Source organism: Scyliorhinus canicula, chromosome 12, assembly GCF_902713615.1.
Source record: "Scyliorhinus canicula chromosome 12, sScyCan1.1, whole genome shotgun sequence".
Lineage (NCBI taxonomy): Eukaryota > Metazoa > Chordata > Chondrichthyes > Carcharhiniformes > Scyliorhinidae > Scyliorhinus > Scyliorhinus canicula.
In genome coordinates, this window is record NC_052157.1 from 93268653 (window position 1) to 93295218 (window position 26566).

At 44.0% G+C, this 26566-nt stretch overlaps 1 protein-coding gene across 1 annotated transcript in view; it reads left to right on the forward strand.

The window, feature by feature from the left end:
* Window positions 1-467: 467 nt before the first annotated feature.
* Window positions 468-26566, forward strand: part of LOC119974296 (myosin-8) — a 263344-nt gene continuing 237245 nt past the window's right edge. The window contains exons 1-5 of the mRNA XM_038813068.1: window positions 468-488; window positions 12749-12784; window positions 17014-17040; window positions 24207-24242; window positions 25753-25779. Coding sequence (XP_038668996.1) covers window positions 12757-12784; window positions 17014-17040; window positions 24207-24242; window positions 25753-25779 — 118 coding nt within the window. The 5' untranslated portion in view covers window positions 468-488; window positions 12749-12756. The remainder of the gene's footprint in view (window positions 489-12748; window positions 12785-17013; window positions 17041-24206; window positions 24243-25752; window positions 25780-26566) is intronic.

Genomic DNA, 26566 nt, shown 5'->3' on the forward strand with positions numbered 1-26566 from the left:
CTTCCCGTAAAGTGTCTCTCGCGGCCTTCAGTAACTTGATGTCTGCTTGTGGGTAATGTGGCAATATAAAGGTGCCACAGTTCTTTACCTATCGGTAACTCCAGACCTTTCGTCAAGCGTCCAAGGTCGGGAGTCTCTCCCCTATGCAAAGGGCCTGACTGGGAGCGTCCCCCCATCTAAGGAGACGTTCAGGATGCTGGTATGCTGATGCCTATTTTGATTGTGTGTCCTTCACATTTGATGGTAAGGCTGTATCGTTGATCGCAACGTACCCTTTAGTTACGTCACTTTTTTATAAATGCCAGATTTAGTTGCTGCTACAAAAATCATATACTGAAATTAGAAATGGTGGTATTATACATGTACAATATCAAAAATGCATGGAGTTGACCACATTATTGCCGCAGAGATTTGGTATTTTACTCGTACTTTATTGAAGTCAGCATGTTTCTCCGTGCTAGATGAAACATCGAAGGAAAAAGAGAAAGGTATGTTCTGATTTTCTGACTGTGGCTGGACGGTCACTGTGCAAATATGCATTTGTCCCTGACACAGACTGCTACAACATGCGGCAGCTATCCATTATCTAAAATGTACCAGTATTCTTCTCTCCTATTCCGCCCCTATTAGATCATAACGTGTTATATCTTTTCGCGCGCTTGCAATTCGAAAAACTGCACAGATTTGTACAATTTCGGTCGATGTCTAAGCAAACTGGCCATACGTTTCAATCATGTGTTAAACCTACATGTCTACGTATTTAAATAGAAAAGCACATATGATTCCTTTCAGGAACTGGAGACAATGCGATAAAAGGCAGTATAAACCACGAATCAGATTAGAGGCAGGCCATTAGTGAAATGGAACGATACAAATTCTCACATCAGTGGAAAACAATAATTTAACATTTATAACTTGTAAACAATGGGGCTGTAGAAATGTTAACGCCAAAGTCAAGAGACAAACAAATTAACGCGTCCAGGCCAAAAGTGTACTCCATGGAGTTAACAGCATAAAAGTAAAATATACCGGACATTTTTAGAAATCTAAATAAGAGATAGACAGAGACAAGAGGCAGTTCAGATCAAAACTGCAGCAATTTGCCGATATATTTTTCGGAAAGAAGTAGCCACTTTCCACCATCGCTGAAGCTGAAAACTATCTTGCAGACATCATCACCTTGGACTGCTTGTGGTAATGTAATTATTTGCTGGCTGCTGATCATATACTTGCTTCACATTGCATGTTATTTGTGAGAGGCGTGTCTCATATTTCAGGAAACAATGGTATTAGGGGATCAAGCGATAGTTACATATCAATGTATGTAAGCATATTTGCTAGTGTACTTAATGACCATAGTTAATTGTATATTTCTTGGCGTGTCTGTAGAACTGCCTTCCTGATATGTTCATAAATATCATTTACGAAATGTCCACAGAAGTAAATCATTGTGCACTGAATGTGGTGTAATTGTTCAGCACATTATGCAAATGTAAACACATGCACCCGAAGAAAACGTGCTCCAAGTTACACCTCTGGGCCTTGGGATGGCCTCACATCAAAGATCAGCGTGGTTCCCAACACAAAAATGGATGTTGTTGGCCTGGAATGGGGAAACAAATCATGTTGGGTGGAGGAAATGTATCACTTTCTATAGTTAAAGAGAGCGATTATGGCGTCGAACCAATTGAATAGCTTAGTGACGCCAAATAAATTGACTGCAAATATAGCTCTTGCAATGGCCGCAAGATTTGTTCGGGAGTACAGTTGATAATATTGGAAAGCTGTAACAATGTATGTAAATCTAAATTAGTGGAACGTGTGAAGAAGTTGCAATGGGGTTTAGCTACAGAGATTAAAAAATTCGAGGTAATTGAAGAAATTTCCATGCATTAAAATTTCCTATCGTTCTCAGTTAGAACAGATATTTCGAAACGTGAAGAAATTGAATTGAGTATAATTCAATTACACCGACAGATACAGAAAATGGAAATTAAGCAAAAAGTTAAAAAAGTAAATGAAACTAAAAAAAAAACGTGTTCTTGAAAGTTCAGGCGTTTGCATTTGTTGAGATGGAAAATAAGAAAGAAAATTTCAACATGAAGGGCAATGCCAAAGAGCGACCGACCAGAGCAGGTGACGGAAGCAAATATGTCTTGACGTGAAGCGAGTGAATGGTTTAAGAAAGAACTTCCAAAATTTGACGAAAGACATCCGTCGAGAAATTGTTTTCATTCAATTGACAAAGTAGAAGGGCAAATAGCGTGGCATGGACATTATAATAATATTTTTTCTTGCCACAGGTAGACTTACATTAGCGCTACAATGAAGTTACTTTGAAAAGCCCCCAGTTACCACATTCCTGCGCCTGTTCTGGAACACAGAGGTAGCATTCAGAATGTCCAAATTATCCAACAGCATGAATTCAGTGACTTGTGGGAGAAATCCGGAGTGCCCGGAGGAAATCCACACAGACGCAGTGGGGAAATGCAGACTCCGCACAGACAGTGACCCAAGCCTGGAATCGAAACCGGACATTGGAGCTGTGAAGGAATAGTTTTACTCACTCCGCTACCGTGCCTCCATTTGCCATCACTATCACCGTGATCCCTTATATGTTGGGCTCGTGACCGTTACGCGTCTTGGTCTAATGGATGGACTGGGTAATACCTTACACAGCAGAAAGCTATACACAGTGCTGAAAATAGGTGCTGCAAAAATATAAGAAATAAGATGGACAGATATATATTGAATTGGACAGGGTTCAACAAAGCAATGTTAATACGTAGGTGAGTGCAGAAGGAACAGAGTAAACCTATCAGGCCGCATGACAGACGAATATGAAGATTCATTATCTGCGGTGATCAGAACTCTTATAGAAGAACAAACAGTTAAAACTGTGAGACAAGCCTTGCATTATGCTGACGATTTATTTGGCTCATCGGACAACGTCGCTTTTCGGAACATTTGCATTTCTGAGTAAATAGAAACGGGAAAGTGCAAGACATGAAAGAGGTCGTTGTTGAACATTCCAAGGAGTCGACACCTCAAAATGAAAATAAATGGAGGTGTTGAACGACTGAGGTATATGAGCGAAGTTATGAGACTTATTTGGGTCAAACCAAATCATTATGGAGGTTTAGAAATGGAAACCCGGTTAGAATTATAAATCATTAAAAAATCACAATTAATCCGAGATTGGAGAATAAGAGCAGATAATCCGAACAGGTCACACACAGGGGGTGAAAATTGATCCACAAATTATGCAGGGGCAAAGTGACCGGTCTGTGGCTTATGACACAGTAACACAATGGTTAGCACCATGGACCCGTGTTCCATTCCCAGTTTAGGTCACTGTCTGTGCGGGAGTCAGCAATTTCACCCCGTATCCGTACTAGATCCTGCCGGTGCTCTGTTTGTCTCCCAGATGGCACGAAATACGTGTTTCTGAGGTGAATTAGACATTCGGAATTCTCCCTCTATGTACCCGAACAGGCGTCTAAATGTGGCGACTAGGGGATTTTTACAGTAACATTCATTGCATAGTTAATAAGCCAACTTGTGATACTAACAAAGATAATAACAAATCTAATTATGCGCTATTAAGTTTTGAAATTAAGAAGCAAAAGCCACAATCAAATGGAGAATGATATTACATTGGGAAGGGATACAGGAATTAGTGAATCAGTAATGTTTGGGGGGAAGGATATCTGTTGTCCAGAGCAATAGTTTCTGCCCAGCAGAATGCACGACGAAACATAAACATTTATTTTGGAGGAGTTAACAATTTGCGTGCCGTTGTTGGTGTAGCAGAAGCATTTTCCGTTACAAGGAGTCAATTCATTCTGGGGAATGAAAATGCTTGACCACCGCTAGCAGCGATTCCAACTGTTGATTAATAGCTGTGGGAAAATCCATCCCCAGAAAAACGGTAGAGAGTATTCTGGATCCTTATTGTGTAACGACAAGTTCAACTGCACATAAAATAAAGCAAGTGCTGGAGGCATTAAGAGCAAAGGATGAGAAATGTGAGATAATGGGCGGGGTACGCCTCTTTCACACTCATCTGTTTTTCGGTATCACGCAGTTCGTTCGCAGTGGCATTCTATTTTCCCGTCGCTTGTACATGAAATGTTCAATTTTCACAACTCCTTGCCGCCTCAATATACAATGGTGGCGATGTGCAGGTTATGACTGGGAACGTCGTTGGGATTGCACATGCACTGGTCGACATGACGCAGGCACAAAGGGAGGTGGCTCGGTCCCAGAGGGAGAGGGTGCAGTCACTTGCTGATGTGACACAATCCCAGAAAGTGGTAGCACATTCAAAGAGTCATGTGATGCAGTTCCAGTCCGAGATTATCCACTTCCTGTTTTCCTTGGCTGCGACCGTGTGGGCCATTTCCAAGACCAGAGTGGGCCTCCAGGGATGTCTCCAACAGGTCTCAAATAAGTCTCATGGACTGGCTGTGCATGCACGCCGGTCCCACAGTATATTCCAGGGGTCATTGCGCACCCAGAAGGAGGCTAACGAGACGGTGCCCGTGCTGGTGACGCACGCAGTGTTGGTGTCAGAACACCGCAGTACCTCTAACTAACCGGCCACACATCCCTGCCCGCACCTCCCTTCCCCATATTGTGGGTAGTGGGAAGAAAAGGGTGGCACCACGCCTCATGGAACAAATAGCAGCCGAGCCCATCCATGCCCAGTCATCTAGGAGATGGCTGCCACTAGAAGCCCAGGTCTAAGGAAGGAATCACAGTAGGTTGCCTCCACTCTTGCTGTACCCTATGGCGACCTATGTTTAAGTCGTTTCAGGGCCCATAAGGCCAGAAAGATAAACAACAATTATGTGGGCGCAGCTGCAGGGAACAGTCTACCTAGAGGGACGACGGCACGTATATCATGGGTCGGATGGTCTCCCCACACTCCCCGCAGACAGCGTCCAACTCCATCACCCAAAGTATCCAATGGCACCGTACGATGGAATGACGAGCTTGCATGCACCGATCACCCTGCTGGGCGGTGAAATGTGCTATCATGGGTAGGAGCCAAATGTTCCATATAATGTGGAGCATCAAAACTCATCGCTGAGCGTAATTCCTTCATCCTCCATTCTCTGGATCAGACCCAGGGGCCGCACACTGAAGTGCGGCAGGTATGTATCATGGAGTGGGCTGCACACAGGGGTGGCAGTAGGGAAGCGTATGTGCATGTGTGTGTATGGGGGTTGTGGGGGTGTGGGGGGGTGTTGCCTGTGGAATTAGGTCCCTGTGCCGCTGGCAAGATCCTCTCCCAGTCGTAGAACCTGGTGGTGATGACAGCGCCCATGTACCTTTACCCTTGTTCAAACTTCGTATCCCCTCCCGTGCTTCCCTGCTCTCCGTGACCTGTCCATTCTTACCCTTAACCGCATTCTCCTCTTCCCACGAGACCTGCCGTTCACCCTTCTCCTGCTGCACACAGTCCCTCTGCAGCATTTTACTATGGGTGCCGCAGCAATGCGGGCTCCAATTCAGCGTCATACTGGTCGGCCGCTCCAGAGAGCATCAGGCAGGAGACATGAACACTAAATAAAGTAAAATAGCTTATTTTCACAAATAGGCTTGAAATAAAGTTACTCTTAAAAGCCCCTAGTCGCCACATTCCGTTGCTTATTCGGGTAGGCTGGAATTGAACCCACGCTGCTGGCCTGCCATGGTCTGCTTCAAAAGCCAACAATTTAGCCCTATGCTAAACCAGCACCACGTGAATTGCACCTTCCGAATGTCACAGTTTGCTCAATCAAAATCATCACCGCTGTGTGGGCGTCATTGCAGTGGACACCCCCTGTCGCACAGGAGCCAACCGCCCAGTTGGGGGACGTGTCGAACATGGCAGGAATCGTTGAGTGTCCAAGCATAAAGGCGTCGTGCATGCATCCCGGATGTCAGGCGCAGACATGCATGGTCTGCATCTGTTGGTCGTATTTCAGCTGCACGTTTATCGAGTGGAATCCATTTCCCTTTGTGCAGGGAAAGTTGCACATGGTGGTCAAACCCGGTTGCTCGGTACTCTATCGGTTTCGGTTCACAATGAAATTGATGTCTTGTGCCGAGATAGCATACATCGCCACCGTGAAGGTGCAGATAAACATGCGCATTGAGATCTGTGAGAACCAAGACAAGTGCACATTGGATGGATCTCGTAGCATAAAGGTTCATGGCGGCCGTCACCTTGTTAGGAACCAGCAGTGGGTGCTCTAGCCCATTGCCGCATGGTTCCAGTTGTGCCCTAATCTGGCAGATATGTTGCACTGCCTTGTTGATCAGCTTGAGTCTTCTTCAGCATGCCCGATGTCGCAGTTTCCTGAAGAACAGGTGATGTATGTACACTCAAGACCTCATGTGGCGCAACCTTTGCAACTCATCCTACCTGGCCTGTTCGTGAGCAGGTTCGCTATCGTAAATGTCTGCCTCCTATTTCCCTGGGCATGCTCCGCTGCTGCGCATTCCGCTGCTGCAGCTTCCTTCGCCTCGAGAGATGCAGATCGTAGCGCCGCACGGCACCCCCAGGGATATGGCGACTAGGAAGAAGGCCAACGTTGTGCATCATGCATTTTATTTCCACTGTCTGTGGGGGAGAAAAGCCTACATGTTAAGATGGTTACTCCCCCTCCCCCTCCCACCACGTTCCACATGTTCCAATGTACTACATGGTGACCTCAGTTTGCATTATGGACTCTGCTCCCTCAGGACTCTTCCTCCCATCCAACACAACTGGCTCCATTGATGCCTAGTACCATGGGGACTCTGCACTTGGCGCCCGTCCCTCCTTCCAAGTGTACGCTCGCCCTTGGCAGCATTATGCTCTGTGGTCCACACCCTACGACCTAATAGTGATAACTGTGCGTGTTGTTCTTGAGAGGGCCGTGTTGGGCCCCGCTGGCAGATGGCTCTCGGTTAGGGAGCGGCGGTTGTATGGTGAACGGTGGGGTGCAGGCTGGTGGTGAGGAGGATGGGGGCTAGGTGCGGTAATGGGGGTTTTGAGGAACCATACATCTGGAAGCTCGCTGCAGAACCAAGGCCCAAGGTGAGTGGTCATCGGGTTGCACAGCAGGATGTCTGCCTTGCTGGCCGGGTCAATGGTGGCCATGCCTCGCCATCACCCCAGTACCGTGGGGGAGACCTCATTAATAAGGCATGTTCGTCCATCACCCGCAGGCGCCGGTAAATCTCCCATCAGAGCCAATCCGGCTAGCCGAGCAGCCCAAGTTCTGCATCTCCCTGTCGTACATCCTTTCTGTCACTCATCGTTCACTATTTTACAATGCAAAAGTGAACCTCGCTATCGGGAATACGGCTCACCAGATGTAGAATATCGTGGTGAACCTAATACGAACGTGTGAAGTCCGCTAATGCTTCTGTGATTCTATGATTCCAATGCCTTGCTCCTCCTCGCAATTTAAAAGACGACGACAGATTATTGGTGATGTCACACGTAAGAATTTGAACCTGTCAACCACCTACACCTCGGCGCCGTTGATGCTGACAGGGATCTGTGCAGTACTTTGTTTTCTAATGTCAATGAACAGCTCTTTAATTTTGCTGGCATTGAGGGAGAGATGTTTGTCGTTGCATCACTCCACTAGGTTCTCTATCTCCCACCTCTATTCTGCCTCGTCGTTGTCCGAGATCCAATTTCCGTGTATTCTACGAACGTACTCATCATCCTTCCATCGTAAATGACTAGATCATTAATCTACCCAACCAACATCAAGCGACCGATTATTGTACTACACCAGCGGGCTAATTGTGGATCTTTGACTTTTTACCGGTAGACCACAATCAGTATGAATAAACAACAACACCTCCTCCATGATAGCCCGCAATACCGGGAACCCGCAAGGCTCCGTAATTCGCAGCCTACTATACTACATATACAGAGACCACTGCGTGGCAAAATTTGGTTCCAACTCCATCGACAGGTTTGCTGATGACACGACCACAGTGGGTTGGATCTCGGCCAACGACGAGGCAAAATACAGGAGGGAGATAGAGAACCTAGTTGAGTGATGCAACGACCAAAATCTATCCCTCAATGCCACCAAAATTAAAGAGCTAGTCATTGACCTTAGAAAACAAAGTATGCACAGACCCCTGTCAGCATCAACGGGGCCGAGGTGGAGATGGTTCATGGCTTAAAATTCTTAGGTGTGAAATTACCAAAAATCTTTTCTGGTCCACCCACGTCCGGAAAACCACCAAAACAGCACAACATCGCCTATTCTTCCTCAGGAAACTAAGAAAATTTCGGCAGGGCCAAACTGACTCCGATTAACTTTTACATGTGCACCACAGAAAGCATCCGATCTGGCTGCATCACAACTGCTCGGTCGAAAACCTCAGGAAACTACAGAGAGTCGTGAGCACTGTCAACTCCATCACACAAATACGCCTCCCATTCAGCGACTGTATCTATACCTTCCGCTGTCTTTAGAAAAGAGGAAGCATAATTAAGGACTCTCCCACCCGGCTTACTCACTTTTGCAACTTTTTCCACGGGCAGGAGATACATAAGCCTGAGAAAATGCAGGAATAGATTAATGAACAGCTTCAATTCCGCTGTTACCAGAATCCCAAACGACCTTCTGATGGACAGACCTGATTAATAGTCCTTTATGCTTCTCCCGATCCCGGTTTCTAGGTGTCCCTTGTGTTGCTGTATAATGTTTTTTCTTTTATTTCCATGTACTAAATGATCTTTGTGAACTGCATGCAGAAAATATAGTTTACCCTCCCTCGGTTGAGTTGACAATAAACAAATCCAATCTAAAACCAAAATTTCAAAAACCAAACTTCGACAACCATGATCTGTTTCCTACCAAGAACACAATTTTCGAACCACTTCGTAAAATTGCACAGGAACTAATGGGTTCTTACCTGCTTAACCAGCCTTCCATGCATGGTTATGTGAACTGCCTTAATGAATTCCATGCAAACTGCAATATCTGCACTGCCCTCGTACACACATGCTCACATGCTCAAAATGGCTGATGTATGAATTAGTCAGGCAATGTCGCCACGTGGCAAAGCCATGAGAAATATATGTTATGAATCCTTACCTTCTCCGTGGGGATTAATTCTGTTCCTCGGGCTTTTTTTTAAGATTCTTCCCACTGATTTTCGGTTGCCTGACATGTATAACCAGAATCATCACGACTTTCCTCTACATTAAATGCAGCACAAGATAGGTCAGAAGTCTTCTGGCACCTTTCGATGCCCATATACGACTATGAGGGGCACAGTCTCGAAAACCTCCTCTCCTGACTCAGACAGTGGGTTATTATCGTCTGGGAGTCGGGAGTTGTCGTATTTGAAGCATGTTAAAGCCCGTTTGGACTTCGAAAACCTCTTTTGTGAATAGATGTCAACGGTAACGCGTGTTGCAGTATAAAACGAAATTCCTTTCACTGGGGAAAGTGTCCGAATCTCTTCATTGCAATTGGCAAGAACAAGCATTTCGTCATCGACTTCATTTTCTGATTAAGGCGAATATTACTTAATATTGACCTGGATAGTTCTTAATATGAAACAAACCAATGATTTTCGGATCAAACCAGAAATGCCAGAGCACCATATGCTATTTTTTTCTTTGAGTGGATCTCGACAAATCAGCTCATGGACACGTCGACATCTCAGATCAAGGGCAAGGTTGCGACGGCCGGTATAACCAGCGCCACTCGTAGTAGAACTCGCGCTGTTGGCTTCAGACTACAACATGAACTAGCTTTCAAACAATCGAGTAAACCTGACTTACAGTACCTCAAAATATTCATATGTACAACTCTGGTTACCAACTTGACTCAGTTAGAATTCTAAGATGAACCTGAATAATCAGATGGTCATTCTCCTTTACTCACGGAATGTGTGTAGAATTTTCTCGCATGAACAGGTGATATAGAGTTATAGAGTCACACTTGTTTATACATGGAAACACTTCCTTCGGTCCAGCTAGTCAATGCCGAACAGCTTTTAATCACAAACCTAGTCCCATTTGCCCGCATTTTCGCATATTTCTCGATACCCACCCTGTTAATGGAACTGTGTAACTATTTTTTAAAGGAAAAAACTGTACCCTACTCTGCCACTGCCTCTCGCAGCTACTTTCGGACAACGGACAATAAATAATGTAAAAGAGAATAATGTGAAACAATTCAGCATTTTCGCCTCAATGATTAGAAAACGAGTGCTGATGGATCTCTATTCATAATCGATGTGAAATTTCCAAAGAAACATATGTAATTAGAGGCCAAATATTACTAAGTACAAGGACATATCTAGAGAAGTATGTTACAGGCATCCGAAGGCAGAGACAGATCAAAACAGTTTCCTCCAAGAGGAACTGCACTGCAGTGTCCAAGATTCCGCAGACTAATATGCACTTCTATTTTTGCATTGGAAATGGAAAACAAAATAGCATCGCACTCATTTACATATTGGAGTGGACGTAGAATGCAATGCATTGTTTCATTTGCAATTATGTACTTGCTTGAGACTGCATCAAATGACATGGGAACATATATTTCAGTAAAATCGGTATCTGACTTTTGATGGTTACATTTAAATTGCTGTCTGTAGTTACGATTTCCATGACTTTATGACGCATGGTGCCGTTGAAGTCAAGATCTGTTGTAATTATGTTGAAACGTCATACTCCAGTCACCAAATCAGACGGGACATACTGTTTGAATGTCTGTATACGCGTTCTTGGCTGTGTACGTGTTTATGTATATTTGTGTGCGTTTGTGCAGGTGAGTGTTTACGTTCATGTGTATATGTTTGGGGTTAGGGGTGCTTGTTGAACCGTTGGCCGCGGGAGACGCAGTTAAGATTGTTCCACTGGTGTGAGGCACACGTCGTGTTGAGGGTGCTCACTGAATCATAAGATTCGAATTGCTGCAGGAGACTTTCAAACAGCAAGATAAAGTTAAAAGTGTGGCATTTAAAATGCTAAATTCAAATGGCCGAGGGAAGACTGCAAGTGAGAAGTGAATAAAATATGAATAATTAGGGTGGTGGGGGAACAAATGATCCAAATAATGTGCTGATCTTAGGGTCCGATGCAATATAGATGCAACTCTGAAGTTCCAAAGTAGATTACAAATGATGGAACCAACGATGCACAGCTCATGTGAAGTCGAGAATCAAATAAATATGAAATAAACAGGCAAGATGACGACTGCCGTTGCATTCCTGAAGCGAGAAACAAACAAGAGGCAGAATGTAGAGTGGAGTGTGAGAAGAGCTGCTGAAGGAGGATGACTGGAAGTATAGCGATGCTGAGAGTGTCCGGTAATTTCGTCTGCAGAGCCTGTTTTTCGGCAAAGTTTTTTTTTGTTTTATAAATTTAGAGTACTTAATTCATACTTTCCAGTTAAGGGGCTCTTTAGATTGGCAAATCCCCCAACCTGCAGATCTTTGGGTTGGGCGAAACCCACGCAAAGACTTGGTTTGGTAATATACAATTTGGAATGTGCAAACTCCACATGGACAGTGACACAGAGCCGGGATCGAACCTGGGATCTCGGTGCCGTGAGGCAGCAGTGCTATCCCTCTGCGCCTCCGTGCTTCCCGATGTTTCGGCGAAGTTAAATAAGCAGCAGTAGAGTTATATTTCGTGCTTTTTATAGATGTTCGTGTGTTTTGAAGACGTGAGATTTCCATCAGATATGATCAGGAGCAAGTTCTGAAACTCCTTATTCAAGGAAGTCCAGATGCACATTCGTAACAACGACTGGCAGGTGAGATTTTTCTGGCAGGAAAATGAATAATCACACAGCAACGTGGGGGTTAAGCAATAAGAGTATAATTCCGTTTGATGTTTGTCGGACAATGAGCCAGTTGTTTTTATTAGAATACAAAATGGGATTCTATCCACGTTGGATAGATTCTGATTTTTTTTACTGAACATATAGTGGGAGAAAATGAATGTTAACTGACATTTCACAACATTGACTTTAAAACGTCCTTCAGCAAAGAGGCACAGAGAACCTCGGTTGATAAAATGAATCTTGATTGTACGGTCGGTGATTTTAATGCAGATTGGAAGAAATGGCTGAACGGCAGAAAATATAGAATCTTACTACAGATAGATGCTAAATATTGAGGGTATTCGCATGGGTTTATTTGAAATCATGGAATGAGAGTTCACAAGTGTATACATGCACAATGTAGACTACGAATGTGACGGAATTCTCTAGTCGTTTGAATTACCTTTTCCCCTCTGGCAGTGCACTATGGCCAATGTATGTTCGAGGCGGCATGGTGTACCTTCAATGGGAAATGCCATTGACAAGGACCGGGAATAGAGAATTCCAGCAGCACCGAACACGGACCATGGACAGAGCCGCGACTGCTGGAATGGAGAACTTCAATCGTATAGGGCAGTGGCCACAATCCGATGCTTTTGCCCTAGAACGACATTGGGAATGTGTTTACAATTATTTTTGTGTGCTCGGCTGCAGGTTTGGGAAGGAACGATGTATAAGTCAATACTGAATTCGATACTCCACTGGATAAAATTACCTACCAGGCCAGATATAGAATGGTTGAAATCTATTATTGTCTGTGGCTTGCAAAAAGACAACATGAAGCATATGCATCGATACACTCCCACTCTACCATAATGACTTTGATTTAGCGACTATAAATTAAGTACATGCTTGGCAGTGAACGAACCATCTTGCAACTTGCTATCACGATCTAGATGTATCCATGTGCCAAGACGCTTTAAAGGAATCAGGTAAACATTGTTAAAATAAACCTGAGGTATTCTCCGAGAGTTACTTTTGTATGTGCACACGTTTTTAAATTGTATCATTCTGAAAAAACTGCAGTCTTATTTGTAAATCATGCATTTTATTATTTGAAAATCTTAAACACGGATCAAAAAATGTGTTACCCTCTTTAACTGCACAACACGTCATGAGGAATATAAATAGATTTTTTAATGCTGGATCACTGATAAACCACTCCAACCGCTATCGACACGATCAGAGGTCTACACTATTCATATGTGTAACAAATTACGTCGAGGTTTTTTCCAATATGGCAACAAAGGGGAATATGTAATAAATTAAGATGCACTGACAGTTGGCCATCAAGCCTGCACTGACAAATCTACACTAAATCTGCACTAATTCCCCTTTGCAGCATTTGGCGCCTGACTTTGAATGTTAGGAACGCTCAATTGCTTACCCCACGTACCTTTTTAAGAGTGTGAGGTATTCCATCTCTAATGCCCTCCCTGGCGGTCCATTGCAGGCTCCAACCACGCTTTAGTGAAACGTACCCCGTCGTGATTTCACTCTTCACCAAAGAGCAACAGTTGCTATCCACCCGAGTAAATCTCATGCCACTCAGTGATGTTCCTATCAACATTTTCCAGTCTAATAACAAAGAAAAACTGTCCATTGTCACTTCATAGCTCAAATACTTTTTGCCAGGCAATATTCTGATCTCTTGTTTCAATCTCTTTTCCAGTCAAATTACATTTGTGCTTTGATTTGCATTTTTTGAGAAACGTTCCTATTTAAAATAGACAAAGACATCGATAGGAAAATGCAGGAGTATGTGCCGTATTTTTCTTTAAGAGAGCTTTCTGCTGAGCGCTTGTGATTTATTACCTACATTTGACACGCGTTGAGCATATATTCATGTATTTGTCCGGTGAGCATTACTTCTGTTTTGTTCCGAACTATGGCAGCACGGTGGAATAGTGCAGTGTTCTTTGAAGTCGGGGCGGCGTCCCGCGGGTAGGTCGCGGGCGGGTATCGGGAGGGTCACGGTGCTATTGTCCCCGGCACTCACAAACGGCAAATCCCCGCACGCGATCGGCTTTTCATAACGCCGGCGGCAAGCGGGAGCGACAATGTTTTAAAAAAAAAAATCGGCCGCATTGCCCATGCGCGCATGATGATAGGCAAGTTCGGAGGCGGGAGTTATTCATTTTTTTCATTTATTTCACTCATTTTATTTTTTTAGAAGTTGGGGGGTTTTATTCATTTTTTTCATTTATTTTGCTAATGTGTATTTCGCGAACATGCATAAAAATTCAGCCACATTGCGCATGCGCGTCGATAAATGGGCAGTGCGGCCACTATTTTCTTCAACGGTTGCAGCTATTTTTTTCATTAATTCTGTCGCGGTTTTTATTCATTTATTAATTCATTTTATTCATTTTATTTGTTTTTCAAGTTCGGAGGCGGGAGTTATTCATTTTTTCATTTATTTCATTCATTTTATTTTTTTAGAAGTTGGGGGGTTTTATTCATTTTTTTCATTTATTTTGCTAATTTTATTTTTATTTATTTTGGCAAGTTCGGGTTGGGGATTTATTTAATGAAACCTAACAGGAAAAAAAATCAGAGCATTGGACAGATGGATTCTCCATGCTTCTGACACAGGAAGGCTGCTCCTTCATCCAACAGGCTCGATTAGAGGAGCGTGGACGAGGGACAAAGGGACGCAAAACCATTTCCGCCATTTTGGGCAGCAGCAAACAAGGTAAGACAAAATGGTGGGTCACGCAGGTCGGTTGGCGTGGGTCACGAAGGTCGGCAGGCGTGCGTCGCGAAGGTTGGCTGGGTGGGGTCCGAAGATTGGCCGATTCATAGAAATGGGTCCCGGAAGTAAAGTTTGAAGGACACCGGCATAGTGGTTGGCACAATTGCTTCAGAGCTCCAGGGTCCCAGCTTCGATTTTCAACTTTGGTCACTGTCTGTCCGGCGTCTCCACATTCTCTCCTTGTGTACCTGGGTTTCCTCCGGGTGCTCTGGTTTCCTCCCACAGTCCAAAGATGCGCTCGTTAGTTGGATTGGCCATGCTATATTGCCAGTAGTGCCTAAAATTGCACTTAATGTTGGGTGGGGTTACTGGATAACGGGAATAGGGTGGAGGTGTGCACTTGAACAGGCTGCTCTTTCCAAGAACCAGTGCAGACACGATGAGCCGAATGTTCTCCTCCTGCACTGTAAATGTTATGATTGTATGGCCTAACACCTCCCCATTGTATTAGTTTCTGCTGATGTCTGTCTGTCCTCTAATATATTGTCCTCTTGGCCTGGATATCAAGTCTTAATAATACTGGTGCAGCATCTCATCTATCGCCTATTTTATGGCGACGAGCATGCACATATATGCTTTTCTCGCCGTGTCTCTAGAGGGACCAGTAATCATGCCGTCCACGTCCACTTTGGAATTCTTAGATGGTGTTTTTGATTCTGTTCTCCACACATTTTGGTAATCCAAAACTGCAATTATATCTCAGGAACTGACATTACCCTTCGGCATTACTAGATTGCTCCAAAAACAAAGCAGGCAGCAATGCATGCAACCCCGACCCCCTGTCTCGTAACCCACGTTAACTTTGTCTCACACAAACACACATACGGTCATGCGTGGCATTGGCGTCTAATCCGCCAGAGGCAGTTCATGATACTGCCTTTGGCAGGCATTAACAGTCATGGCTGACGATGAAACAGTGAGTTGATTTCAGACGGTACAATTGCGTCATGGTAATGTCGCTTCGATCTTTCCGATTAATTATGCATTCATCGCTTGAACACACGGTAGCACAATGGCAGAGTGGTTTTACGGCGCCACGGATGTTGGTACGATTCTCGACTTGGCTGTCAGTGATGTCTTTACACGTACACACCGTCTCTGCCTGGATAGCAATGTGTGATCTGGTTTCATCCCACTGTCATCACATTTAAGTTAAGTTAAGCGGTTCTGTGGACTGGGCATGCTATACTGACCCATCCTTTCAAACAATGCTCAGGTCAGGTGGATTGGCTAAGAACAATGCGAGGAGTTACGCGTATGTAGGCTGGCCACTGGTGGGCATGTACGAATTGGGAGGCGGATATGCACAGAGTTCTTCTTCGATGCACACATAGACATTACATTTCTTCATCGTGGAGAAAACCCCAGGTGTCAATCTTGTAATGTCCCATATATGATTATTCAAATAGCACAAGATAATAGGTATCCTCTCTGTCCGATCAAGATAGCAGGTGTGGAATTGTTGAGGTTGGAGAACAGAGAAAAACTGACCAATGGGCAATTTTTAACGTGCATATTTCTTGCGAATTGCGTTGTTCAGGTTTAATTCTGAAATGTCTTAATGCTTTGCAAAGAAGAATTTCTGCCAGATTTTTACATGATCTCCCTCACACAGAAAAGGGAAAATGCTGCTCACCAAGGCTGATACGTGAAGAGATTTTTTAATTTCTGACGGAACTTTCCACATATCTATCCAAAATATTTTATTTTTATTTAAGTCACCTTTGACTGTACTAAACGGCGGACTGAGGTGTTCTGACATCCACTGCATTTGAAGTTTCTAAAATCGATGTTGCTTCTTTGCATCTCAAGTCTGCTTTGTCTTTTTCATGCCCCTTATTGTCGTTATATCTTAATTGGCAACCTGGAAACATACCATTCATCTATCTCATGCATCCGGTTGCTTTCGCATTCTTGCAAGATATTCAGTTAGTTTCTGTTTTGCCTGCCTCACCACTGCAAATTGAATTGTATCCATAATTCCAGAACTCTTGTTCGTTCATCTCATTCTCCTCTCAAGCCATGTGGATGGATTACTTTTCTGTTGACGTTGACAGCTGTTCAACACACCATCTTAATATCGCCTTGTTATATGTGGATTCAGTTTGAGTACTTTCTCTGATAAATACGTTCCTGATGCGATGCACAGATTACTATTTTGATTGATTGTCGTTCAAATTTGATTACACGGTTTTTTTTTCTTTAATTTAAACGTGTACCCTGGTTAAGTCACTTTTTTCATTATAAATGCTATGTTAAGTTGTTGCTGCAAGAATCAGGTACTGAAATTAACCATGACTTTCTACACGTACAATATCATTATTGTTTGTATTAGGCCACATTGTGGCACATTGGTTGGAGTACGTTCCAAGATATTGTTGAAGTCTGAATATTTCTCCCTCCCAGATGAAACATTGCAAGAAAAGGAAAAGGGTACTTTTTGACTTTGACTGAGCGGTCATTGAGTGAAAATGTCTTTGTCCATGAAATAAACCGCCATAAACACGCAATCCTTTGTATCAAATGTCACAGTCCGCCTTCTATCCAGTTCCGCGCATATTAGATCATAACGTATCATATCATATCGACAATCAGGTAAGAAGAACAGCTAAACCGAACTGTACCATTTAGGTCGATGTCCAAACAAACCCCTCAGAGCGTGCCATGATGCCTTCATACCAAATACAGCCCCGTATTTACGTCCACAATAATATGCAATTCCCATTAAGGATGCCAGAGAAATATGAATCACAAGTAACGTAAATGAGATAAGTGATTAGAGGCAGACGAGTGGTGACGTTATCGCTACTGATTCACTTACTGGATTAGATTAGTTTTTCGTCACGTGTATAGAGGTACAGTGAAAAGTATTTTTCTGGGAGCAGCACAAACAGATCATTTAGTACATGAAAATGAAATAATATAAAAAAGTAAATTCAAAATAGGTTCGAGTTGATTTGAATTATTATTGTCACATGTATTAGTATACAGTGGCAAGTGTTGTTTCTAGCATGCTTTTAAGACAACGCTGTCCGTACACAGGGAAGAAAGATGGGACTACAGAATGTAATGTTGTCGTCATAACTTGGATGGAGAGAAAATATCAACTTAACACGAGGTAGGTCCATTCGAAATTCTGATGGCAACAGGGAAGAAGCTGTTCCTGAGTCGGTTGGTTCGTGACCTCAAACGTTTGTATCTTTTTCCTGACGAAAGAAGGTGGAAGAGAGTGTGTCCGGGGTGCGTCGGGTCCTTAATGATGCTGGATGCCTTTCCGAGGATAGTGTCACTATAGTGATCTATTTCCTTCTTCCAACTTTAGTGACACTATAGATAGTGTCAATGGATGCGAGGCTGGTTTGCGTGATAGGCTGGGCTACATTCACAACATGTTGTAGTTTCCTGCGGTCTTGGGCAGAACAGGATCCATACCAAGCTATGATAAAACTAGAAAGAATGTTTTCAATGGACCATATGTAACAGTTGGTGAGAGTCGTAGCTGACATGCCAAATGCCCTTAGTTTTCTGTGAAAGCAGAGTCGTTCGTGGGCTTTCTTGTCTATATTGTCAGCATGGGAAGACCAGGACAGGTTGTTGGTAATCTGAACATCTAAAAATCAGAATCCTTCGATACTTTCTACTTCGGTCCTATTTAGACAGAGGCATGTTCTCCTCTATGCTCCCTAAAGTCAATGACAATCTCCTTCGTTTTGTTGACATTGAGGGAGAGATTATTGTCGTCGCACCAGTTCACCAGATTCGCTACCTCATTCCTCGTCATTCTCCCTCGTTATTGTTTTCAACCCGGCCCACTACCGTGGTGTCATAAGTCAATTTTAGAATTGAGTAGGACGGGAATCTAGCCACACAGTCAGAGGTGCATAAGAAGAATAGAAGGGGGATGAGGAGGCAGCCTCATGGGGCACCGGCGTTGAGGATGATCGTGGTGTATGTGTTATTGCCTATCCTTACTGATTGTGGTCAGTGGGTTAGGAAGTTCAGTATCCAGTCACAGAGGGAGGAGCCGAGGCTCAGGACATGGAGTGTGGAGGTGAGTATCGTCGGAATAATAGTGTTGAAGGCGGAGCTCTGGCCAATAAATGGGAGTCTGACATAGGTGACTTTGTTATCTAGATGTTCCAGTTTTGAGTGCGACGTCAGGGAAATGGAGCCTTTTGTGGACGTGTTTCAGCGGTAGGTGAACTGAAGTGGAGCAAGGCAATCCGGGAGGGAGGATATGATGCGTGTAATTACTAAACTCTTGCTCAAAGCGTGCATAGAATGCATTGAGGTCATCAGGGAGGAGTGCATTGGAGCTGGTGATTTTCCATGCCTCCATCTTGCCGCCCGTTGTGTCTTACATACCTTGCCATATTTGGCGGGGGTCCGTGTGGCAAGCCTGGTACTCGAACTTGGTCCTGAAAATGAAACGAAAACGAAAATCACTTATTGTCACGAGTAGGCTTCAATGAAGTTACTGTGAAAAGCCCCTCATCGCCACATTCCGGCGCCTGTCTGGGAATCGAACCGTGCTGCTAGCCTGCTTGGTCTGCTTTGAAAGACAGCGATTTAGCCCAGTGAGCTAAATCAGCCCCATACTGTCTTCTGCAGTCTTTGCTGGATTTCCTTAGATCATAATGGCTTGCATGGATATGTTAGTGTCGCCTGACTTAAGCGCCTCAGACCCTAGCTTCTGCAAACAATGGATATCCCTGTTCATCCAGGGTTTCCGGTTGGGGAACACCCGGATTAGATTTTTTGGCACACAGTCTTCAACAGACTTACAAATGAAGTAATTTACTGTCGTGGCGTACTCGTTCAGGCTAGTCGCAGCGTTTTTAAAATACTGACCAGTCGACAGACTCTAATCAGTCCCGTACGAGATCAGACGATTCCCCAACATTACATGACATTCTCTGACGGATTCTCCCGCTTCAATTTTTCTTATACCCCGGGGGAAGGAGCACAGCCTTGCGGTCAGATTTGCCAAAGTGTGGTCGAGGCGACGGAGCGGCTCGCACGGTTGATCCTAGTGGAGCAGTGGTCCAGAATGTTTGGGACTCTGGTGGACCAGGTAGCGTATTGGTGGTAACTTGGTAGTATGCTCTTGAACTTGTCTTGATTGAAATCCACGGCCAACGATCAACAAGGCCTCAGAATGTTTCGTTTCAAGGCTATTTGTGCTTGTGTATATGTAGTCCAGCGCGATTTTCAACGCACACATGGGGTGGGATGTAAACTGCCTTCAGGATAACGGAGCTGAACTCCCGTGGAAGGTAGTAGGGGCGGCATTTCATCGTCAGGTATTCTTGATCTGGGGAGCAGAAACTCGCCAGTGTTGCGACCTCCAGGGACCAAGAGCTGTTTACTAAGAGGCAGACTCCACCACGTTTAGCCTTTCATGAGGCCGCTGTACGGGGGATTGAGAAGCGCTGTGGCTGAAGTGCAGATCCCGGTGAAGCAGGAGTGAGCCTGGCTTTACGTTCGTCTAGCTTGTTTTCCAGATATTGGACATATGCTAGGAGTAAGCTATGCAGAGAGATTTTGGGGCTGCGTTGTTTCAAGCTCACCTGCTGGCCTGGGTAACACAAAGTGTAGAATGTAAACATGTAGAAACCTATATCGGGTGAAGCATACGTGTGAAGTAGTATGTATAAGCTCAGTTCTTAATAAGGTCGTTTTGGAGTTTGATAATAGCGGGGAAGAAGCTGTTTTTGAATCTGTTCATCTGTTTATTTCCTGGCCGATAGAAGAAGATGGAATATAAATCTGTTCAGACTGCTTTCTTATATTTCTGAACGTTTGCCGGCACAAATTCATAAGCACTCAGTTCAGCTTCATTCACCGTGTCTCGCTCCTCAGTCCTTTCATCTGACAAAGGCACATAAGCGTCACCGTCTTTGTCCTGCAATTGTTTCGCCTATTCAGTCAATGCATTAAATAAGTGTCGCAACGGATGTCTTCTCGTCAGGTTTTGGAGTTACTTTCAGGAAACTAAATATTTTTCCAGCAGCTTCAAATTTTGATCTATTTCCTTCTTCCAACTTTTGTGTTCCATATTTTCCCACTGCCCGCATTTGAAGCTGAAAATCGGCTTCGGCATTTCCCTCTCTGCCATGTCTCACTTCTGCCAGCGTTTTTACTTGTCTTTGTCTTTCTCTGTTTCCTTTCCTTTTGGCATCATTTCAGATTTCTTCATTTTTGGTCGTAATTGGCTTGTACTTAATTCAAATTGTTCAAGTTCCCATGAGAGAGAGGAGCAGAATTATTTCCATTTGCCATCGATTCTGTTCCACCATTCAATCACACTTGAGATTTTTGAAATCGCCATTCTCCGGCCTTCCCACATTATCCAGATTCGCTTATGAAACAAGAACCAGTGATTTGGCCTCCACTATCTTCTTCCTGATATTGGAAACACCCACTCCGCGTCCATTCTATCGAGACCTCGTAGTATTCTGCAGGTTTCAGGAAAATTTCCGATCGTCCTTCCAAACTCCAACGGGTACATAGCCAGAGTCCTCAGCCACTCCTCCCATGAGAAGTTCTTCATTCCAGTCGCCATTCGTGTCACTTCCATTGGATACATTTCAAGACCAGCACATCCTTCCTTACATGGAAGCTCAAAATTGCAGATAGTGCTCCAAATGGAGTCTGACCCTGTAACTAAATATATCCCCACATCGACCACTCTATCTGAAGGATCCCTACAAAGGGACCACGAGTGGGATTCTCTAACTGAAGTAAAACCCGCAGATCACCTAACTAAACCGAGCATCAATATCATCCCCCTAACTGAAGGATCCTCACCACAGGAATCAGTCGACTAGTGGGATCAGCAAAGACTGTCCCACCACAGACCATTCCGAGTCAAGAGATGCCTGTCTGAAAGCAAATGAGTAATCCAGGGACGACCAATTGAACATTCCTCGAATGAGAACAGCTGTGAACTATTATCCAACCCCACAGAGAGCTGCAAGACATTCGTTAATTTGTACGAGTAGGCTGTGATTGATAGCTTCCACACACCACCTGGGGTCCTGACTCATTCCTCTCCCTTCCAGGATGCGTGAAATTGAGTGATGAAAGCCCAATGTTAACAAACATCACCCACATCAAAGATCGGTAAGTTTTTGCAATCACATGTTTGATTCCCTCTCTATGATGTGGTTGTTGTTTTGTAAACATTGGTGTTTTACCGAATACAATCGGTATTTATGTTCGTAGATGAATGGACCGAAGCTGCAGCTCGTTTTTGGAAGCGGTCAGTCAGAGCCTACGATTAGAAAGGAATGAATGGCTTCGAACAAATTGATGTTCAGGGTTCAACTATGAATTACAGCTGTTCTCCTTCCAAGAATGGACGCGTCGAGCATCCAGGCAAGTGTTACGTATTTGTTTTCTTTTCACTGCTGCAGTTGGCAGTGCTCTCCAGATTCAAGGCAGGGTCTCTTTAGCAGCTCTCTCGCTTCCAGACAGGGCCTCTTTGTCGTATCGGAAGCGTGGCTTTGGGTCGCTGGCCTCGGGGGATCGCAAAAGGGTATATCTGTAATGATGAGAATGCTGAGGGGGTTCTTTTCGTTCGGAGGTCTATGTCGGAGATCCTTCTATTAGGGTATCCCATAGTTCATTAGTTGAGTGTAACTGTACGGTTTCTTCTGTAAGGGTTTCATTTAGCGGTTCTGTCAGTTAGGGCTCCCTGGGGGTCTCCCTATCCATGGAATGCCTGGTGGTTCCCCTCATGCATGGCAACCCTGCGGGGTGGCGTGCGAACTGAGGGGGGCGGGAGGAATTACTGGTTGAAGAAGGGGACATGAGCTGCATTGTGTGTGTGTGTGTGCGCGCGCGTGTGTTGGGGAAGGGGGTTGTCCTCAAATTGACTTTGGAGGTTAGTCCGCCAAGGGCCTACTCCTCTGACCCACTTAATTTCCCACCCTTCAAAGCCATGCTGCTAAAGAACGGAAATTAAATCCGATTGTGAGATTACCAGTTCTGCGGACCGATCCATCATGGAGGGACAGAGAACAGAAGCACGGTAACACAAGTGGCTAGCACTGTGACTTCACAACGCCAGGGGCCAGGTTAGATTCGCCACTGGGTCGCTCCAGTTTCATCCCACATTCCGAAGACGTGCAGTTTAGCTGCATTGGCCAAGATAAATTGCCCATTGTGACCAAAATGGTTAGGAGGAGGTTATTGTGTTGCGGGGATACGGTGAAAGTGAGGGCTTCAGTGGGTCGGGGCAGACTCGGTGGGCCGAATAGTCTCCTTATGCACCGTGTGTTCTGTGTTCTTCTAGGATTCCAGGCCTGCTAAATGAATGCGGATGCGTCATTAAGAAACGTATGCATTAAATGATATTCTCCCATTGGCACGTGTTTGTGAACCTTGAGGCCGCCCCTACCGGCAAGCCGAAGACAAGCATTTCGAAGCTGATATAGCTTTTCCTCCAATACCCGAATCTCCGTCACATTGCAAAATATTATGCAGGGGTGGCGGCGGCATGGTGTGGCTTGGACGGATATACCCATTCACAAGGGGGACGAGGAAAGAACCCCCTCGCCAGCGAAACGTACTTGGCCAAGAAATAATCAGCAGGGAGACTGGGGAATACCGCGTTTCATCTGGAGTCTAGCTATTTCTGTCACACTGATTCCTGGTACGCTGGGGCCTCCATATGAGGGAAGCCTGAATTGTGTGACTGTGGCGATTCAATTTTCCCGTCCATAGCACACATACGCCGATGGATTTCCTGGCACCGCTGGTTGGCGTCAATGGGAAATCGTGAAGTCAAAGAGCAGGAGCAAATAATCCTTGACGCCAGCTAACAGAACGCCGCCTAATAACACGGATCGGGAAAAAAATAATTGAACCCGAGATTTCGTCAGTTAAGGGAAATGTCTACGGATTACAGTAGAATGACATGGAATCACGTAGGAAATCATGCTATTCCATAGGATACAGGGTGTATGCAGGAAGGATGTTCCGATGGTGGAGTGTCCAGAAGCAGGTTTCAGAGTCTGAGGAACAGAATAAACTACACTTACAGCTGTCATGATAATACATTTATTTAGGAAGAGATTGAGGGGACTCTGGATATCAGTATCACAAGCTATAGTTGTGACAAACAGTATTATTTGTTTTCAAGAAGGAGTTAGATACATCTATTGGGGACAAAAGGGTTCGAGGTTACGTGTAAACGGGTGGAAATCCGTTGTTAATGTGGATGATCAGCCTTGACTTTCGTGAATATGGTCCAGAGCCGAATTACCTACTTCTGCTCCTATTCCCTGTTTCTATGTCTTTATCGAATTTGTATAGAACCAATTAAACTTTGTGGCTACGTGCTGGAAGCGGGGTGGTGCTTACTTACCAAATTAAATTCGATAGTTACCTGAAGAAATGTATATTATCGGGCGAAATATTCCGAAACTTGGAATTTGATTCCTTTGACTCAAGTATATAGAACGCACATGAAGTCGATGAATCAAAATAACTTCTTCTGTGATGTAATGGCTCCATGCTTCAATAAGTTGGTATTACTCCGGCACTGGTTAACACTATGATTAAACATTGTTCGTGTTCATACCACGATACAGAATTAGTCAAGTGCCAAGAAGCTTTAAAAGAATCAGGTAAGCACAAGGATAATTATTTGCACATATGATGCAGAGTTGCCTTTATCAGAAGACAGGATTTGAAGTGTAATTCTTCTGCAATTTTTGGATTCACTTCTGAGCTCCACGCATATGAAAAATTCATGGGGAAGCGAATCCGGCGTGCTAATCTTGTCATTTACCCGATCTGCGATTCAAATGGTTATCAACTCGAACCGTGTTAAATTGTTGGGACTGCTAAATAAATAAATCGGGGCCAATGAACAATTTGTGATTTCATCATGAACATTAAGGCCTCAAACAAAGATAATCGTGTATTGCTGGAGGATGGCTTGTTTCAAGTTTATATTTTTTAAAAATGAATTTAGAGTATCCAATTAAGGGCAATTTATCTTGTCCAATCGACATACCCTGCACATCTTTGGCTTGTGGGGGCGAAACCCACGCAAACACAGGGACAATGTGCAAACTCCACACGGATACTGACCCAGGGCCGTGTCGGACCGCGATCATCAGCACCACGAGATAGCAGTGTAAACCGCTGCGCCACCGTGCCGCCTGGTTCAAGTTTCGTGAGAAAAGGCCATATGACAGAGGAACATAATTAGACTGTGGCTCATCGAAAATGCCAGCCATTTTTCCAAACAACCGCTGGAATTTTTTGCAATGTCTCCTTCGAAAAGAGAATACAGAAACATTCTTGACAACGGTTTATACGTGAACAAAATAATTCCTGTCAAACCTTGAACATAGCTAGACAAAATAATTTACTTGTTTCTTGAATTCAACTCTGAATATATCAAACGGCGGACTGCGATTTTCTTGCCACTCCATTTGAAGCTGATCGAATCAGTGTTGCAGATTTGCATCTAATGTCCGCTTTGGCGCTTTGGATTTTTAAGGCTCCCGCTCATCTATATGTCTTTGGAATCTGCATGGAAACAGTCTTTATTGATTATATATTTGCTGTTGTTTTCAACTGCAAGCAGGATTTCTATCTAGTTTATGTTTGCTCTGCCCACCACTGCAAATGTGTTGCAATCCATGTATTTCTAACTCTTGATCATTCATCTCATTCTTCGCTCAAGCCATGTTGATTGAACCTTCATCTGTTTATGTTTAGAACTATGCCTGTTCCAGACAGTCTGTTGTACCCTAACTGGCGCCGGAATGCGTTGACTAGGGGTTTTCACAGTAACTTAATTGAAGACTACTTGTGGCAATAGCGGTTATTATTATTATCTGCGCATTGATTTAGATTAATTTCTCTCTCATCAGCCGTTGAGGAATCTGAACTATTGACGCCCATTTTAATCGTGTGTCTTTCACATTTTTTTGCGACATAATCTCTAATATATATGATTATAAATGCTAGATTCAGTTGTTCATTCAAGACTTATGTACTAAAATTAAACATTGCATTCTACATATAAAATATCACCAAAGTGTCAATGTGGGCATATTTATGCCGCATCGGTAGAAGTGTATTCCAAAGCACGATTGAACTCAGCATGTTTCACCATCCCAGATGAAATGTTGAAGGAAAAAGATAAAGGTAAATTACTACTTTGTCTTGGCGGCCACTGAGTGAAAATGTATTCGTCCACGGCATACATTGACAAAACAGAAAGCTTCTGTCCATAATCGAATATGTTACAGAATGAATGTTCTCCTCTCGCAGTAGATCAAATGAAATTATATCATTCTGCGCCATTCAAGTGATGAGAACAGATAAAATGATTTGCACCCATCATGCCAATGCCAAATCAAACACTTCATGCCGTTCAATGGTCAGTCAATACTTTATCGCGCAATTTTTTTACATAATCAAGGAAATATAATTCCCATTAGGAATTGGAGAAAATTAGATTTTAAAAATATAAATAAATCGGGAAGTTGAGGAGAGACTGACGACTAATGAAATGAAAAGATGCGAATTCGCCAATCAGTGGAAAACAAGCATTTCGTGGAGACAGTGGGATAAGAGAGAAGTTAACGTCAAATTGTAGAGATAAGCAAATTGACACACAAATGCCGGAAAAGTACTCTGTTGCCAATAGCATTGTGATTATTTTAAAGTAATACTGCAGTCAGAACTCACGAAGAGTGTTGTTCGCATCCCAAATCGAGCCAGACATCACGTCAGCGAGAGTATCTACTGTTACCTTATATGGTACCAGTTCTTGTGCACCCAGAGCTAAAGATTTCGCAAACCTGGGGCGGGATCAGTTGGCCTGTCAACCAGTAATCAACCGGAACGTTTTCTGCTGGGATCCCCTGCCGAGACGCCATTTGCCAGATGCCAGAGACGTTTCTGGTAAAACGGGAGGAAGGGGATAAAC